At 33.9% G+C, this 18,483-nt stretch overlaps 1 protein-coding gene across 7 annotated transcripts in view; it reads left to right on the top strand.

Moving 5' to 3' along the window:
- The window catches only part of PTBP2 (polypyrimidine tract binding protein 2), a 69,167-nt gene that overhangs the window by 15,444 nt on the left and 35,240 nt on the right, over nucleotides 1–18,483 (top strand). For all 7 annotated transcript variants that reach the window (XM_011380858.2, XM_011380856.2, XM_011380854.2 and 4 more), the window contains exon 2: nucleotides 8,454–8,529. In XM_011380858.2, the coding sequence (XP_011379160.1) occupies nucleotides 8,508–8,529 (22 nt within the window). In that variant the 5' untranslated portion in view covers nucleotides 8,454–8,507. The remainder of the gene's footprint in view (nucleotides 1–8,453; nucleotides 8,530–18,483) is intronic.

The raw sequence follows: 18,483 nt of genomic DNA, 5'->3' as shown, positions 1-18,483 counted from the left end.
GGCTGCACAAGCGAGTCAGTTCCCTAACCCCTGATTATTCAAGGGCCACCTCTACACTTTTTTTTTCTTTCCTAATGGAGAATGTTAAAGGAACTCTCAGAGATCATATTCTCAAGTACTTCAGTGTGTATCTTCATAAAAGATATAGTCTCTTGAAGATGACATTGATACCATTATCATACCTAATAAAATTTAAAATAATTTTTTAATGTCATCTAATCCCCAAACAGTAGTCAAAATTTCCTAGTTACCTCAAAAATGTCTTTTACTTTTTTTTTCTTCTGAATCAGGAACCAAGGAAAGGCAGCATGTTGATTTGGTTGATGTCTTTTAAGTCTCTTTATCTATAAATCAGTTTACCTTTTCTCTTCCCTTTCTTGATTTTCTTTGTTAGAGAAATTGGGTCATCTAGTTTTTCAGTTTTCTGAAATCGTACTTAGTTGATTTTGCTGATTATACCTCTGAATTGTCTTCCAAATGTTCTTCATATCCTCTATATTTCCTGTAAATTTGCAGTTAGATAAGGCTTGATCAGATTCAGGTTCAGTTTTTAGCAAGAATATTTTGTAGATGTTCTTTAATGAATATTAAAAAACAAATATATGTAAAATTTTGGAGGAATTGTGTGAAATTTAAGGATAATTAATTTTGAACCACGGAGAACTTTTATATTTTTTATCTTTTTGGATTGACTTTTTAAAATTTATATTTGAAATTAATATTGAATGTTACCAATACTGTTGCATATGTTTATATATTCCTTTTTATCTTTTAAAGTTTTTGACTTCAAGAGCAGTGCTACCTTGACTATTTTTGTACTTATTTTTTGGTGCATGTATGCACGAGTTTTGGAGAGTATATATCTAAGAAGAGTGTGTTAAATTTTACTAGGTAATACTAAATTATTTTCCAACATTTTGTTTCAATTTATGTTCTTACCAATAGTGCACAAGAGTTTTTGCTGTTTGAAATACTCATCAGCACTTAGTTAAGTAATTTCTTAATTTTTGTCAATCTAGTGTGTAGTATTTTAGTTCTGTTTCTTTGATTATTAATGAAATGTTATGTCTTTTTTCTCCTGTAACACGTTTAGTTTTCTGTGAAATTCTATGAAATGCCTATTTGTATCATTGCCTAATAAAAATTTGAATTAAACTGATTTTGTAGGTTTTTATGTAATACAGTTAACAATTCTCTGTTGGTTGTGTTGCTAATATCACTTTTTAGTTGTAGTTTGTTTTGTCACTTTATGCTATCTTTTGATGAATAAAAGTTAATTTTAACATGTAGGTTTTAAATATGGCCACAAATTCCCTTTGCCATCCTAGTTAAAATACTGTATTCTCATTTTTTTTACCTACTCATTTAATTTTTCCCTTTTTCTTCTGGATGTTTTTCACGTTAATTGTTGGAAATCAATGCCTAATAAAGGATAGGATTTTAAGTTCTCATCTGTTGTTGGGATACAATATTTTTCCCATAGAGATTTTGTGGCTACTTTGTAGTAGAATTTATCATTTTCTTTTATGGTTAGGCTTCTTGTGTTTTAATATGAAAAGTTCTTACATACTCAGGTCATAAAGATTTTTTTTTTAAAAAACTGTTTAAAGCTTTGCCTGTTACATTTGTAATCCATGAGAAAATTAGTTTTTGTGTGTTATATTAGGTAGGGATCCAGTTTTATTTTTTTGTTCTTAACAGAGATAACCAAATTCAATTAAAATTTGCAGTTCCATTTTTTTTTTAACATTATTTGTTTGTTTGTTTGTTTTAGGCAGAACGTAGTGACATAAATAGACTAGAAGTTTATTTCTTCTAAGCAATATGTCCTGCTGGTATGAGAAAGTGGTATCAGTCTGCTCCATGAGGTTTTTTACTGGGCCAAGATTTTTTTATCTTGTTGGTTCATTATTCTCTACGCTTTTGTTTTTGTGTGTGTAGTTTGATGTATAACAATGATGTATAACAATGCTATCTTTATTTTTTCCTTGATTATTCTCATGTAAAGTGTGTTTGTTTTGTTGTCTTGTTTACAAAAATGAACTAGTTTTAATGATCTTCGACAGTGTATCATTGTTATCTGTATTCTGTTATTTTTATTGGTTTCTGAGTAGTGCATTCATAACTTTGAGTAGGTAGGTAGCACTTGGTTCACCTCTTCAGCTACTTGGCAGCACCTCTGTGTTCAAGGAAACTTGAAGGAAATACTCACAGGAGTGAGTACTTTCCTTTCTCTCTGAGAACCTAGTTTTGCTCAGGAACTTGTTATTTGTATTGTTGCTGCATGTCTTTCTGTCGTGGTTCCCTCTTCTCCAGAGGAGAGAGAGAGTCTTTGGGCAGCTCACAGTCATGAATCCTGGCAGAGCCCAGGGACCTTATCAGCCTCAGCCTTCAGTTCTCGCTTGCCTTCTTGGTAGCTTCAGCAGCTCTTCCTCCTGGGAGTGATAGATAGTAGTTGTATTGGACTAATGTGGTAAACAGGATATTTAATTGTGTTTACCACATTAGTGAATAGAAAAAAAATAGGACATTTCTATCACTGGTATGTCAAATGCCAAGTGTCATTTAAATTGCATTTTTGTACTTAGCTTTTTTTAAAGAAAAGTACTTCTGTGATTGACATATAGATTGCATCTTTCCGTATTAGCATTTTCCTGATTGTTTTTGTGGGATGCTAGTTTCTTATGAAGTGGTCATTGTTATTACACAGGAGGAAAAGTTTCTGTGGTTAGATTTAACCAGGGACATCAGTGCCCAGCTTAGCACTTAATTTCTTTTCTTAATTGAATCTAAGAGCAATTCACATTTCTCTTACACGAATTAAATAAAATATACGTACTTAGTGGAGATTGCGATTCCAAGTTTAAGTGCCTATAATTTAATTTGTTTCAGCAACCACTACTTTAGAACAGCCGTCAAATCAGTATACCATTGAGTCGTCATTTGATTTTATACCTATTCCAGGGTAGGCAACTATGTTGAGATATTTTAAATAAAATTATTCCATCAGTTAACACGAACGTGTTAACAGTTATCAGTACTGCAGAATCAGTAATTCTGGGCATAATAGTGGTAAGCTTGTTACTCAACGGAAAGGCAAACGGTTGCTTTTTTATTAAAAAAAAAAGTGTAGTACATTTGTAAAAACATTCAATTTTTTTGTGAAAATACCTTAGATTTGTAAATAATTTGGTATTATTCTGACTCAGTTATGAAGGTTGTTGAACCTACTCTTAGCAGGTATGCAATCATTGGGAGGGAAGGCGCGATGAGAACTCAGGTACAAAATTAACAAAAGGATTAGCAAAACTTTTCCATTCCTAAACATGGCTGCAGGAAGGAAGTGTCCTACATGCTACTCATCAGAAGTACAGGCTTTCTTTTATATTTCGGTAGACCTGAAATTCTTCACCCCTCATCTTCAGAAATACTTACGAATCTACTAGGCTGGAAGGATTTTGATTCACAAGTAAGCACATATCTAAAGAATGAACTTGTAATATATTTGAAAAGAGGTCAGATATACTTTTGAAAACTAGAGGAGTCTGGGTTTTTTTTGTTTTTTTTTTGTTTTTTTTTGAGAGCTAAGGTAGTAGTAATCAGCATTCATTCACTTAGTCAACAATTATGGGTAGATCCTATGCTTGGTTTACACTTGGCAGTATTATAGTGAGCACTACCTATGTGAACCAGCCACTTTTCCTGGTAATCACAGCCCATGTATAACCATACCTCACTTGATTGAGCTTTGCAGATATTCTGTTTATTAAAAATTGAAGGTTTGTAGCCACCCTACGTTGCGCAAGTCTTGCAGCACTATTTCTCCAACGGCATTTGTTCACTTTGTGTCTCTGTCTGTGCCACATTTTGGTATTTCTCACAGTGTTTCAAACTTTTCAGTTATTATACTTGTTATGGTGATCTGTCATCAGTGATTTTTGATGTTACTATTGTAATTGTTTTGGGGTGCTATGAGCCGTGCCCATATAAGATAAACTTAATTGGTAAATGTGTTCTGATTGCTATACCAACTAGATATTCTTCCTCTCCTCCGGCCTCCCTATTCCCTGAGACACTACAATATTGAAATTAGGCAAATTAATAACCTTACAGTGTCTCTAAGTGTTAAAGTGAAAAGAGGAGTTGATTGATATGGCAGATTTATTAAGACATTGCCACAGCCACCGCAGCCTTCAGCAGCCACCTGATCCATCAGCAGCCATTAACATTGAGACAAGACCCTCCACCAGCAATAAGATTGACTCGCTGAAGGCTCAGATGATGGTTAGCATTCTTAGTAATAAAGTATTTTAAAATTAGAGTATGTACATTGGTTTTTTTAGACATAATGCTATTGCACACTTAATAGACTACAATATAGTGTAAACATAACTTTGATGTGCCCTGGGAAACCAAAAAATTTTGTATGATTCATGGCCATAACTCTTGTATTATGGTGGTCTGGAACCAAACCCACAATGTCTCTGAGGGATGCCTTCATTATCATATTTAATCCCAAGGACTGTCATATAAATTTTATCCCTATATAGTAAATGAGGAAATTAACACTTAGATAATAAGTACTTTACCAGTTCCATAGTTAGTAGGTGGAAGCTGAACTATAGAGCCCTTTCTCTTAGTTTTCTTTATGTTATACTTGCCATAAAAACAAAACTAGGTTAATCCATCACATCAATAGACTAAAAATGAAAAATCATGTAATTATATCACTAGATGGAGAAAAAGCATTTGACAGAATACAACACCCATTCATGATTAAAAACTTACTAAACTAGAAATAGAAGGGAATTTCCTCAATTTGATAAAGAACATCTACAAAAAAACTACAACTGGAATCATACTTAATGTTGAGAAACTCAGTGCTTTGTCACTAAGGTCAGGTACCAAGGCAAGGATGTCCCCTCTCTCCACTAATTTTCAGCATCCTCCTGGAAGTCCTTGCTAATGCACTAAGGCAAGAAAAGGAAATAGTGGGTATGCACATTGAGAAGGAAAACATAAAACATTCACAGATGACATGAGAGACTGTAGAAAATCCGAAACAAGTGACAGAAAATCTGGAACTAAGAAGCAAGGTTTCAGGATACAAGGCTAATATACAAAGGTCTGTTGCTTTCATATGTACCAGCAATGGACAGTTCAGTTTGAAATTAAAAATAATACTACTTACATTAGACCAAAAATATTGAAAGACTTCGGTATAAATCTAACAAAATAGTTACAAAATCCACATGAAAAAACAGCTCTGATGAATGAAACCAAAGAATCAAATAAAGGGATAGATAGTTCATGTTCATGGATAGGAAGACTCAATATTGTTAAGATGTGGGTGCTTCCCAGATTGATCTATAGATTCAATATAATCCCAGTCAAAATTTCAGCAAGTTATGGATATCAGCAAAGTGATTTTAAAGTTTATATGGATAGGCAAAAGACCCAGAATAGTCACCACAGTATTGAAGAACAAACTTGGAGGACTGGCACTACCCAACTTACTGTGACTTACTATGAAGCTATAGTAATCAAGATAGTGTGGTTTTGGTGAAAGAATAGACAGGTCAGCGGAACAGAATAGAGAGCTCAGAATAGAGCTCCCTTTAAGTATAGTCAGCTTAACTTTGACAAAAGAGCAAAGGCAATACAATGAAACAGAGATAGCCTCTTCAGTAAATGGTGTTGGAACAACTGGACATCCACATGCAAAAGAATGAATTGAGACACAGACAAAAATGAACTCAGAATGGGTCATAAATTATAAATGTCTAATCACTATGCTGTACACCTATAAATAAACAAGTAAATAATGGATCACAGACCTAAATGTAATTGTAAAACTGTAAAACTCTTAGAAGATAATATAGAAGAAAGTCTAGATGACTGTGGGTATGATAATGCCTTTCTAGGTACAACACCAAAGTTCATGAAAGAAATAAGAAGTTGGATTTCATTAAAATCAAAAAGTTATTTGTGACAGACAGTATCAAGCGAATTGGAAGACAAGTCAGGCAGGGAGATAAACAAAATATATAGAGAATTCTTCCACAGACATTATCCAAAATATATAAAGAACTCTTAAAACTCAATAAGTAAACTGTATTTAAAAATGGGCCAAAGGCCTTATTAACAGGAACCTCGCCAAAGAAGATATACAGATGGCAAATAAACATAGTAAAGATGCGTCACATCATATGTTATCAAGGAAATGCAAATTAAACTGCGTGATACCACTACCCACTTACCAGAGTAGCCAAAACCTGGAACAGTGGTAACCATAAATACTGGAGAGTATGTTGAACAGCAGGAACTCTCTCATACATTATTGTTGGAAATGCAAAATTGTATAGCACCTTTGGAAAACAGTTTCAGTTCTTAGAAAACTAAACAAACTGTTATACGGTTCGTCAGTTACGCTCCTTGCTATTTATCTGAGTTGAAAACTTATGTACACACAGAACCTGCACACGGATATTTATAGCAGCTTTATTCATAATTGGCAAAAACTTGGAAGGAATCAAAATGTCCTTTAGCAGGTAAATGGAAAAATAATGTGGTACATCCAGGCAATGGAATATTTTTCAGCCTTAAAACAAAATGAGCAATTAAGCCACAAAGGCATGGTGAACCTTAAATGCATATTACTAAGTAAAAGAAGCCAATCCGAGCCAATATTTTATGATTCGGAATCATACAATAAACAGCATTCTGGAAAAGGCAAAACTACTGAGACAATAAAAAGATTAATGGTTGTCAGGGGTTTGGGTGCAGGGAATGTATAGGCAGAGCACAGAGGATTTTTAGGGCAGGGAAAAATTCTGTGTATTGTGTATTATAATGGTGGACAAATGTCATTGTATATTTGTATTATTGAATGTACATGAAGAGTGAACCCTTAGGTAGACTGTGAGCTTTGGGTGATTATGAAGTGTCAGTGAAGGTTTATCTTCATAATAAATATACCAACTGTAGTGGTGGGTGTTGATTGTGGGGGAGGCTATGGCATGTGTGGGGGTATGTGGTTTATGGGAAATCTCTGTTCCTTTCAATTTCATTGTAAACCTAAAACTGTTGTTAAAAACAAACAAACAAACAAAAGAAACTAGGAAACACTTGTTGATAGTGGACCAACAGTGTATATATATTTCGTTGGTTCTTAAACTTTAGCATGTATCAGAAGCACCTGAGGCTAAATTAAAATCTGGATCCTACCCTTAGTTTTTTATTTAGTAGATCTGGGTTAGATCTGATTGCTAACAGGGTCTAATGCTGGTCTAGGGACCATACTTAGAGAAATTCAGAGTATCTAATTCTGTTCATCATGTCCTTATAAAACAATGCCATGCTGAATCTTCCATGATGAGAAATTAGACATGATGCATGTGTGATATTAATGTAGCTTGGTACTATGTTTTAATTTTTTTATGTGTGTATTGCTCTGAGCATTTGATAAGTAGAAAGCTTATAAAAAGGGAAATGATTTATGAATATTTGTTTACCAATTTGATATTTGATATTATGAGTTTAAACACAAGTTAGCGTAAAGTTTGTGGTTAATGTGGATTGTTTTGGACTTTCTGAAATGCTTTGATAAATTATTTCCTCTATACATTTTTTCATTTTGCTGGATGCATTCAACTTCTTTGTACTTTTGGTTGTATAAATCAGCTCTTATCGATTTAGCTATTTTAAATATTAGTACTTATGTGTGTAAAAACAAGCCTACTTAAAATAGGCAAAACAGTTAGATTTAACTTTTATGTTAACTACTCACTTATTTTTGTATATATAAACATTTTTAAAATAGCTGAAACAACACTGGCTTGTTTGAACAGCTGTGCAATTCTGAGAACATGAATTTATAACATTTTTTCTAAAGGATTTAAAGACATAATTCAGTCTCTATATTGGCAGAAAAGAATTCTCATTACATAGATTTTACCTTTGCTTTCAGCATTCTAGCCACTGAACTATCTACCTAATTTTAATGATGATGATGAGGATGAGTTGTCCAACTCACCAATACATACAAAGTTCTCATTTTCCGAAGACTTGAGTTATCTGGATGAATAAAGGGTTGGAGGAGTCACAGAATGTTTGTGAGAAAGTCCAGCTTGCTGTGGCATTAGGGGGTTTATAAAAATTGATGTAGTTCTCCAAAACTTTTGATTATGGAATCTAGTCATTTTTCCTGTTTGTTGTCTTTTGTACTTGGATGAAAGGAAGAAAGGAACTGTTGGCTTTGTGGAAAAGGAAGCGAGATCGGTACTAATGTTTTTAATTTAGGGATTACAAATTTTTAATTATTCTTCATAGTATTATGCCTGACGTTTTTGTTTTTCAGTGATTATTTGAAAAGTTATAGTTAAGTGACAGATTTTCAGATTAATACTTTTAAATTAAAGATGCGTTATGTTAATTTGTTTTTGTTTTTATAGAGAGGATCTGACGAACTACTCTCGGGTAGTGTTCTCAGTAGTCCAAACTCTAATATGAGCAGCATGGTGGTTACAGGTATGTGTTAACCCTCTTAACAGTTTCATTATTTGCTATTTTATGGGGCAGAATATTAAAACTAAAATTTATTCTGTTTTGCCAGAATAGCTTTTATTTTTAAATGCTTTCTGTTGAAACATTTTAGAGAAAAACCTTACTAGACTATTTATTTGTCAAGTGAAAAAAATCTAGATGGTGACTTCTATGGGCAACTAACTAGATCTGATTGCTTTTTTTTAAAATCACAAAAATATAACCTTTTCATGTTACAAGTCCCCTCACTCTCACCTTTTTTGTATTTCTGATTTTAGTTTTCATGTTTGCATGTCATAAAACATTTTTAATTCTCTGTTTCACAAACCTGAAAGCCCAAACTGCAAATTAAAACCAAAGATTCAACTTCGTAGACTACATAGTTGTCTTTATTGTATGCTTTCAACCCTTTTTCTTTGCTGTAATAATATATTAATTCTTTGAATTGATTTCATTTACTTGCCTTATAACCCTATATTTTACATTTTTAACCTACAAACCAAAGTTTTTTTTTTTTTCCTAAAATCTTGCCTAAATTACTTGCTCGAGGAATTAAATGTGTTGGGCAGCAAAAGGATTGTAACAGACTGGAAGCGTATTGATTTCCTTCAGGTAGCTATTGCTTTTGTCTGTAGGCAGACTCGTGTTACTGCACATTGTGTTATTGCACGTCACAGATGTTGCCTTTTTTAATAATTGAAGGCAAGACCCTCCACCAGGAAAAAGATTATGACTCACCTTATTGCGATACTTGTTTTATTGTGATACTCGCTTTATTGTGGTGGTCTGGACCGAACCCACATTATCTCTGAGGTATGCCTGTATGTATACCTCCACGCACACATACACAGTTCTGACAGTTAAGTAAAAATTAAAATGAAGTATGTACCTAATATAGTGATGTAAAGCTGAATTTGTCCACCCAAATAACTTTTTTAGTCCACATAGAGTAACTTCATATGTACATCTTCATCATGATAGACATAAAGTAATTATGAAGACATAAAGTAATTTATTGAAAGATTATACAGTATCTGATTATAGTAGAATTTAATAGTAATTAAAAACAGTAAAAAATCTAGGAAATTGCCAAATATTTAGAAATTGGAACTACCCAATTCTGAACAACACGTGACTCAAAGAAGATGTAAAGGCATATTTCTGACTGAATGAAAATGAAACTATATATCAAAATTTGTTGGATGCAGCTCAGGAAGTGCATAAGGAGAAAATAGGTCTATACCTATATTAGATAATTTTCTGCCTATATTAGGAAATACCTATATCAGAAAATGAAAGGTCTAAAATCCTAGCAAGAAGAGAAAGAAAACAAATTACCTTTACTGGGAATGAAAGTGGAGATATCTCTATAGATATTACATAGTGTAATAAGAAATTAAGGCAATATTATAAATAGCAGTAATGCAAATAAGTTCAACAAATTAGATGATATAGACAAATTCTTTTATAAATCTAATTGACCAAAACTGACAGTCTATTATTCCATAATAGATATGGATTAGCTCTATATCTTTTATAAAAATTGAATTTTCAATAAAAAATATTTTCAGGAAGATTATTCCAGGCATAGGTGGTTTCACTGTTGAATTTTATGAAACTTCAAATTAAGAAATAATTGCCATCTTCAGTATACTTTTTGAGAAAATAGAAGTGGTGATACTCCCTAATTCACTTTATGAAGCTACTGTAACTGACAATACCTAACATAAGAAATTAAGACTTCAGACTAATATTTTTTATTAACATAAATGCAAACATCTTTAACAAATGTTAACAAATCACATCCAGGAGTATCTAAAATATAATTTATGGTGATTAATGGAGGCTTACCCCAGGATTGTAATGGTTAACCTTTGAAAATGAACTCAAAGTTATTTATCATGATGGTAGAATACAGGGAGGAGAACAAACCCATTATGTCAATAGACACAGAAAAAGCATTTGAGAAAAATACAGATGAAAATCAGAAAACTAGCAAGAGAAGGGAAATTGCACAAGGTAGATAAGGAGCACCTACTGAGAGCCTAACAAATTCCATTTTTGATGGCGGAACACTGAATCATTTTTTATTAGAAATGAAGTAAGGATGTCTGTTTTCATAATTTTTCTAGCATTTTGCTTATATTAAAGCAAGTAAAAAATAAGCATAAAGATTGGAAAGGAAGACGTAAAACTGTCCTATTCACAGTCAGCATGATTGTTACAATTAAAATTTTCAATTACAGTTGACAGTATTACATTAGTTTAAGTTTGTGCAATGTAGTGGCTAGACGTTTACATGAAACTTACACAGTGGTTCCTCTAGTAAATCTTGCACCCACCTGATACCATATGTAGTAATTACACTATTATTGACTATATTTCTTAAGCTATACTTTTTATCCATGTGCCAGTTTGTACTTCTTAATCCCTACACCTTTTTTACCCGGTCCCCAAACACACCTCCCATCTGGCAACTATCATTTCGTTCTCTATATCTGTTGAGTTTGTTTCTCTTTTGTTTGTTCATTTATTTTGCCTTTAGATTTAGCATAATACCCTCTAGGTCCATTCATGTTGTCAGAAATGGCAAGATTTCATTCTTTTTTTGATGGCCGAGTAATATTCCATCATATATATGTACCACATCTTCTTTATCCATTTGTCTTTTGATTGGAGCATTCTAATCCATTGACATTTAAAGTAATTATTGATAGGTATGTAGTTATTGCCATTTCATTGTTTTCTGATTGTTTTTATAGTTCTGTTATTCTCTTGCTGTGTTCTCATGTATGTTGATGGTTTTCTGTAGTATTGTGTTTAGGTTCCTTTCTCTTTATTTCTTGTATCTCTTTTGTAGCGTTTTGGTTTGTGATTACCATGTGCTTCATATATACAAAGCAGTCTATTTTAAATTGTCACCTAAGTTTGAACATATTCTAAAATCACCATTTTTACTCACTGCCACCATGCATATGTTTTTGTCATTAATTTTTACTTTGTGTGTGTGTGTATCTTAATTTGCTGTTGTAATTACACATGATCTTCCTACTTTTGCCTTTTAAACTTTGTACTAGCTCTAGTGTTGGTTGGTCTGCTGCTTTTATTATTTGTTTGCCTTTGTTTGAGAATTTTTTTCTTCGTGATATTTTTTATTTATCTTCTTAAAGAAGTCCTTTTAACATTTCTGTAATACTGGTTTGGTGGTGATGAACTCCATCAGCTTTGACTTGACTAGGAACAGTCAACATGAATTTTAAAATGAAATACTGAAAGGAATCTACAAAACGTAGTACTAATAAATGAACAAATTAAGAATAGTTGCAGGATACAAGTTTAGTATACAAAAGTAAAATCTTTCCTGATATTATGAGCAAATTATTGGAAAATGAAAAATTTTCAAATACACTACAAAAAGATAAGAAAGACAGAATATCCAGAAATAAATTTAACAAGAAATATGCAAGATATCCACACCAACAACCATAAGACATGGCAAAGAGAAAGACCTAATTTAATTAGGTCTAATTAAAGACAATGATAAAGCAAGCAGAGTCTGGGAGAATATATTAATATTTACATGTCAGTACACATATCTGACAAAGGATTATATCCAGAGTAGGTGAAACTGCTTCCACATCAGTAAATACGAACAGCCTAATTTTTAAAAATGGACAAGAGAAGGTATATGAATGGCTAATAAGCAAATGAACAGCTGGAAAGACACCAGGGACATACGGGGAAGAGCTGAATTGTCTGACTACAGGGTGAGGGCTGGAGGGTCAGTCTTCTCCCAGACAAAAGTGTTGGAAGAAACCATTGTTCCTTCACTGAGCCCCTCCCTTCACCCAGTCTGCATGTGCAGGCGGGTGCCATAGCTGAATCTTCAGCAACCTAGCTGGCACTATTCACCCCCTCCTTGGTGATTCCCTGAGACCCCACCCAACTTTCTGGCCTACCTAAGCTATTTCCAGTGGCTTTTCCTTACAAATGTCCTGTTTTGGCTCATGCTGTAGACTTTCCTAAAATCTCTCAAAGGTTCACAAAATCCGGACAAGCAACACCCGGCCTTGGCATGCCCTCAGTTCAAGGCTTGGCTTATTCCAGGTACCTTGAAGCCCAGCACGGGTAGCATCTATCTGCAGATCACTTTGTGGCTCATGCCTGGTGGCCCTGGGCAGGGCATAGGTGGCGGCTGAACTTGGTGTGTGGCAGGGCCCCTACCTGGAGACCCCCGAACCAGCTTCACACTGGTGGCCAGCTTCAGACCATACCAGAGCACCACCCAACAACCTCCACAAATGACATACCCAAAGGGCAGACTGGGGAGGCACCGGAGCCCTACTCTGTAGGGTCAGACCCTGCACGACAGCTCCTCCATTGTAGTCAGTACAAGCTCTCACAATAAATCAGCCTGAGGGTCAGTCCGTCCCACTGATGTGCCAGCAGCAGTCAAGGCTCAACTACAACAGGAGGGCACAAACAGCCCACACAAGGGACACACCTGGAACACTCAGCTCAGGTGACCAGAGAGTGCTCTACATGGCCCCAAAGAACACCTACTGCATAAGGCCACTCTGCTAAGACAGGGAGACAAAGCAGCTCTATGTGATACATAGAAACAAACACAGGGAGGCGGCCAAAATGAGACAAACATGTCCCAAATGAAACGTGTCCCAAAGCTTCAGAAAAAGGACTAAACACAATGGTTATAAGGATGTTTCATGACCTCAGTGAGAACTTCAACAAAGAGATAGGAAATAAACAGAAAAAATAAAGAACCAGTCAGAAATGAAGAATACAGTAACTGAAATATTTTGGGGGAATCAATATTATATTAGAGGAAGCAGAGGATCAAATCAATTTGGGAGAGTAGCAGAAAACACTCAATCAGAATAGCAACAAGAAAAAAGAATCCAAAACAAATGAAGATAGTTTAAGAGGCCTCTGGCACAACATCAAGTGTACCGGCATTCGCAATATAGGGGTACCAGGAGAAGAGAGATCAAAGAATTTAAAACCTATTTAAATAAATAGTTATAGAAAACTTCTCTAACCTCACAAAGGAAATGCACATACAAGCCCAGGAAGCACTAAGAGTCTCAAATAAGGCAAACCCGTAGAGGACCACCACAATAAGACACGTCATAATTAAATTAACAGAGATTAAAGACAAAAAGAGAATCTTAAAATTAGGAAGAGAAAAGCAGTTAACCTACAAAGGAGCTCCCATAAGACTGTCAGCTGATTTCTCAGCAGAAACTTTGCAGGTCAGAAGGGATTGGCACAAAATATTCAAAGTGATGAAAAGCAAGTACCTACAACCAAGATCAGTTCACCTAGCAAAGCTATTATTTAGAATCGAAGGACAGATAAAGAGCTTCCCGGATATCAGCTAAAGGAATTCATCAAACCAGTATTATAAGAAATGTTAGACTTCTTTAAGAAGAAGAAAAAATATGAATAATAAAATGGCAATAACTACACGTATATCAACTTTTTATATATTACTTTAAATGTAAATGTTCCAAAGGTTGAATGGATAAGAAAATAAGATCCTTACATGTGCTATCAGTAAGAGACTCACTTCAGATCAAGATACACACAGACTGAAAGTAAAGGAATGGAAAAGATATTTCATGAAAATGTGATATTTCATGAAAAAAGCTAGGGTAGCAATGCTTATACCAGACAAAATAAACTTTAAAACAAAGGCTATAACAAGAAAGAAAAGGAAGGAAGGGAAGGAAAAGGAAAAGGCCCAGTAATTCCACTTCTGGGTATTTATCCAAAGAAATCCAAAACACTAAGAAAGACATATGCATCCATTTGTTCATTGCAGCATTATTTGTGGTAGCCAAGATAAGGAAGCAAGCTGTTTCCATCAAAAGATGATTGGATAAAGGTGTGTGTGTGTGTGTGCGTGCGCGCGCGCGCGTGTGTGTGCGCGTGTGCAATGAAACATTACTCAGTAATAAAAAAGAATGAAATCTTGCCATCTGCAACAATATGGATAGACGCAGAGAGTGTCGTTCTGAGTGGAATAAGTCAGAAAGACAAATGCCATATAATTTCACTTACATGTGGAATCTAAAGAACAAAATAAATGAACAGAACAGAAACAAACTCATAGATACAGAAATCATTTGAAGGTTGCCAGATGGGAGGGGAGTTGGGGGATGGGTGAACAAGGGGAAGGGATTAAGAAGTACAAACAGCACTTAAAAAGTAGCCATGAGGATATATAGTATAGCATAAGAAATATAGTCAATAATATAATAACTGTATGGTGTCAGTTGGATACTAGATTTATCAGGGTGATCACTTTGTAAGTTATATAAATGTCTAATCACTGCATTGTACACCTGAAACTAATATATGTCAACTGTGATTAAAAATTAAGAAAAGTTATTAATGATAAAATGGATCAATACAGTAGATTATTACTACTTAGTAATAACAAAAGAATGACAGTACATGCAACATGAATGAATATTAATAAACATACAGAGTAAAAGAAGCCAGACACAAAAGAGTATATATTATATGGTTCTATTTCTATAAAGAGCAGATCATTAATTTTTAGTATAGAAACCAATACCGTGTTTGCCCATGGGTGTTGGAAATTAACAGAAAGGAAGTACAAGGAGATTTTCCGGGGTGATGGATGTGTTCTTTATCAATTAGCAAAGTTGTAAAACAAATTTAAAATTTGTTTGAAATAGCAGGCTAGCTTTGGGAACCATCACTTCTAGTTTTGTCTTGCTAGAATGTGAAACTCAGAAGGAAATGACTAAAGGTGATTCCTCACAGGCAGCTGTCTGGATATGGGATTTAATATACTAAGGAGCTTGGATTTTACCAGATTTACATTTTAGAAAGGATTTTGTTCCATTTGTATTTTGTAGGTGATAGAGAGGGTTACTAAAGTGCATAGGGAGGACAGTTAAAAACTTTACAATAATTTGCTCTAGGGGCATTGAAGTCCTGAATTTTTAGGTCTCAGCAGAATATGGAGGAAACGATGTATCAAGAAATTAGAACATCTGAGTTATTTGGAAGTGGACTGGTTGGGAGAAGGATTAAGAGTTTTGTTAGAAAAAGAAAAGTAGAAAAGGATATTTGTTTTTATTGAAAAGGAAGGATAATACCTTACTGTTAACCTTGTAAAATTACTTTTAAAATGTATGTTTAGGAGTAATAATGAAGTTTATCACCAAAAAATGAATCCAGTATCTTTGTAGTGATAGAGTAAAATTCCTTAAAGCTTTGTTTTAATGTAATAAATTTACATAGATTCAATTTATTTTACCTTTATGCTCAGAGGAAACATTTTGAGTTTTAAAATTATTTTTTTTCTGATATAGAAAATGTGAGTCTGTATATGTTCTAACAGACCCCAATTTGAATATTGTTGCTTATAAGAGCATAAAAAATCTTTAAAAACTAGTGCATTTATTTGCCTGGAAAACCATTGCTGCCCGTATGTCTCAAAAAGGGACTTTTACAGACATTATTACAAGAACACTTGTATGGTTAGCAGGTGCAGATTACATTCTTACATTCCAGCTTTACTCAAAAGTGTTTCTTTTGATCGACTTAACTATAGAATTCTGTTTCTAATAGCATCTATCTGAATAGCCTTTCCCTATCTAGAAGTTTTTCATTATACTTATTTTTTATGTCAATGAAAAAAATCGTAGAAGTGAGACATTAATATTAGAAACTTTGTCTTGGGTAAATATCTAATTCATTACATTAAGACTTATTTTATAATAAATTAAGTTCTTCAGAAATAAAAGTAAAACATATCAAAATACAACTAGCTCCATCTAGTATTGGAATTGGATTTTATTGAAAGGAATTTGTAACCATTTGGCAGTGGGAAGGAGGCAAGACAATTGTGAGATACGATCTCTTGAGTCATTTCTTTAGAGCTGTGGAAATGGAATATCCCTTGAAGTTTGGCATACATATTTCTGCCAGTACTGCATATTGTTATTTCGTAGTAGCAGGATTTATTATTGCTAAAAGTGTGACGTTTCGCCTTATGTAAAATAACTGAAATCATTCCATAAATTCTGATACATGTTACTCAGAACTCTTGAGATTTTTATTTTAATTTTTACATGCAGACAATTTTGATATGTCATTTCATGTTGTTATGCTTTGAGAGTATTTCAGTTTTACAGTTTGAATGTTTATAGGGGTTCTAATATGTCCTCTTACATGTAGAAGTTAAGAGAAACTGCTCTAATTTAGTCTAGCCTTCTATATTTTTCTAGCTTGTGCATTAGATACTTATGGCAACTAGGCTTTGTAACTACTTGGAAATGCAGAGTTACAGCCAGATTTTACAATAAACCTAGTAAACTTTGTGTGGTGACTGTTGGAATTAATTAATTAATCAGCCAGCAGAATAACAGAAGGACTGTCGATCTGTATATACCTGTTTCTAGTTAACTCTTTGGAATTTCTGTTTTCCAATATCGGAATGCAAAGAGTATGAGCATTCGTTTATCTTAGCTCCAATTTTTTTTATTTATTTTTAAAGCCAGATTCTGTAATATTTTGTGTTACTCTGAATTGTAAAACTGTTCGGAATTAAACTGATTTGCCCCTCACTATCATATTTGAGAAATTAGTTACCAGTGCTTTTATAAATGCTTGAGTCTGAAATACTTGGAGAATGAGAATTATGTTTTGTTAGTTTTCACAGGACAGATGAAGTATTACGTTTTGAAATGCACTTCAGATTGGTCATGCAGTTGAAAGTAAAGAATTACAATATTGGCGAATGAGTGGGACTAAAATAATAGATTTGCAAATTAAATGAGATGATTTTTCTAACCCAGGTGCTCGAGTAAACTTATATGAGCAAGTAAAGGTAGGAAAAACTTTGAGACCAAAACGGTTTGGGGAACTCCAACTATTTTGGGGGCTGAATGAGTAAGCAGAGGGTTCAAAGCAGGTAGACGATGAGTAGGGAAGAAAGACAACTAGAGAAGAGTTGTTGGGCTGCTGTGAGGATAGACTTGGTAAGGGTGAGAGGCCTCTCTGATCTTTGGCCACAGACGGATTTAACACATTACCCTGGATCTTGCTAAAACCTGTTTATGTGAAAACTGTAGGTTAAAGCTATAGAGAACAAGGTCAGTCAAAGAGAAAAGAGATGGACTGGGACTGATCAAAAGTTGAAGTTCACTTTAGAAATGAGTTAGAAAGCCACTTTGTGCAAGAAAAGTATTCAAATATGAACAGTTTTTACATTTTATATGTTTAGAATTTGTGAGTAGAAGAACATCCTCCTTAAGCAAAAGGCTTTAAGAGGCTGAATAATATATAGAAAATGGTATAATTAAATATTTCTACAATATATATGCAACGTATAAGCAGAAACATGACTACATCTGTTGTTGCATAAATTCTTAAAAATCATTATTTTTGTTTTTACATACCCAAACCAAAAGTTTCTGCATTTACTTGGGAACTGGAAGGAAAAAAATCATGGAAAGAATTCCAAATTATTGTACTTTGTCTTCTGAAGAATCATAGATCTATATAACCCAGAGAGACCCAGTCTTCTCTGATAGGGGAGTAAATGGCCGAGATACTTCCTAAGCTGAGGGCCATACATTTTCTTCTGCACTCTTTCTTTTCCAGGGCCAGGGTCGTCTCATATATGAAAGAAGGCTTAGTTGTATGATTAAAGAAGTCTTCATTTTCCAGTTTCACATTCTCATAGTATTATTCTTTAAAACGAAGATTTTTTTTAATATTTAGCACGAAAATGTGAATATTTAGTAACTACCCTCTCTGAAGCAGTTAACTAACTAAAGGAGTATCAGGTAACATGCGAAGAGAGTATAAATTTTGATAGTTTCTTGATTTTTGGAAGAAAAGGACAGATTTTGTCTTGGCCATCGTATATAATAAGAA

Source organism: Pteropus vampyrus, unplaced genomic scaffold (assembly GCF_000151845.1).
Source record: "Pteropus vampyrus isolate Shadow unplaced genomic scaffold, Pvam_2.0 Scaffold410, whole genome shotgun sequence".
NCBI lineage: Eukaryota > Metazoa > Chordata > Mammalia > Chiroptera > Pteropodidae > Pteropus > Pteropus vampyrus.
This window is presented reverse-complemented; position numbering and strand designations above follow the sequence as displayed.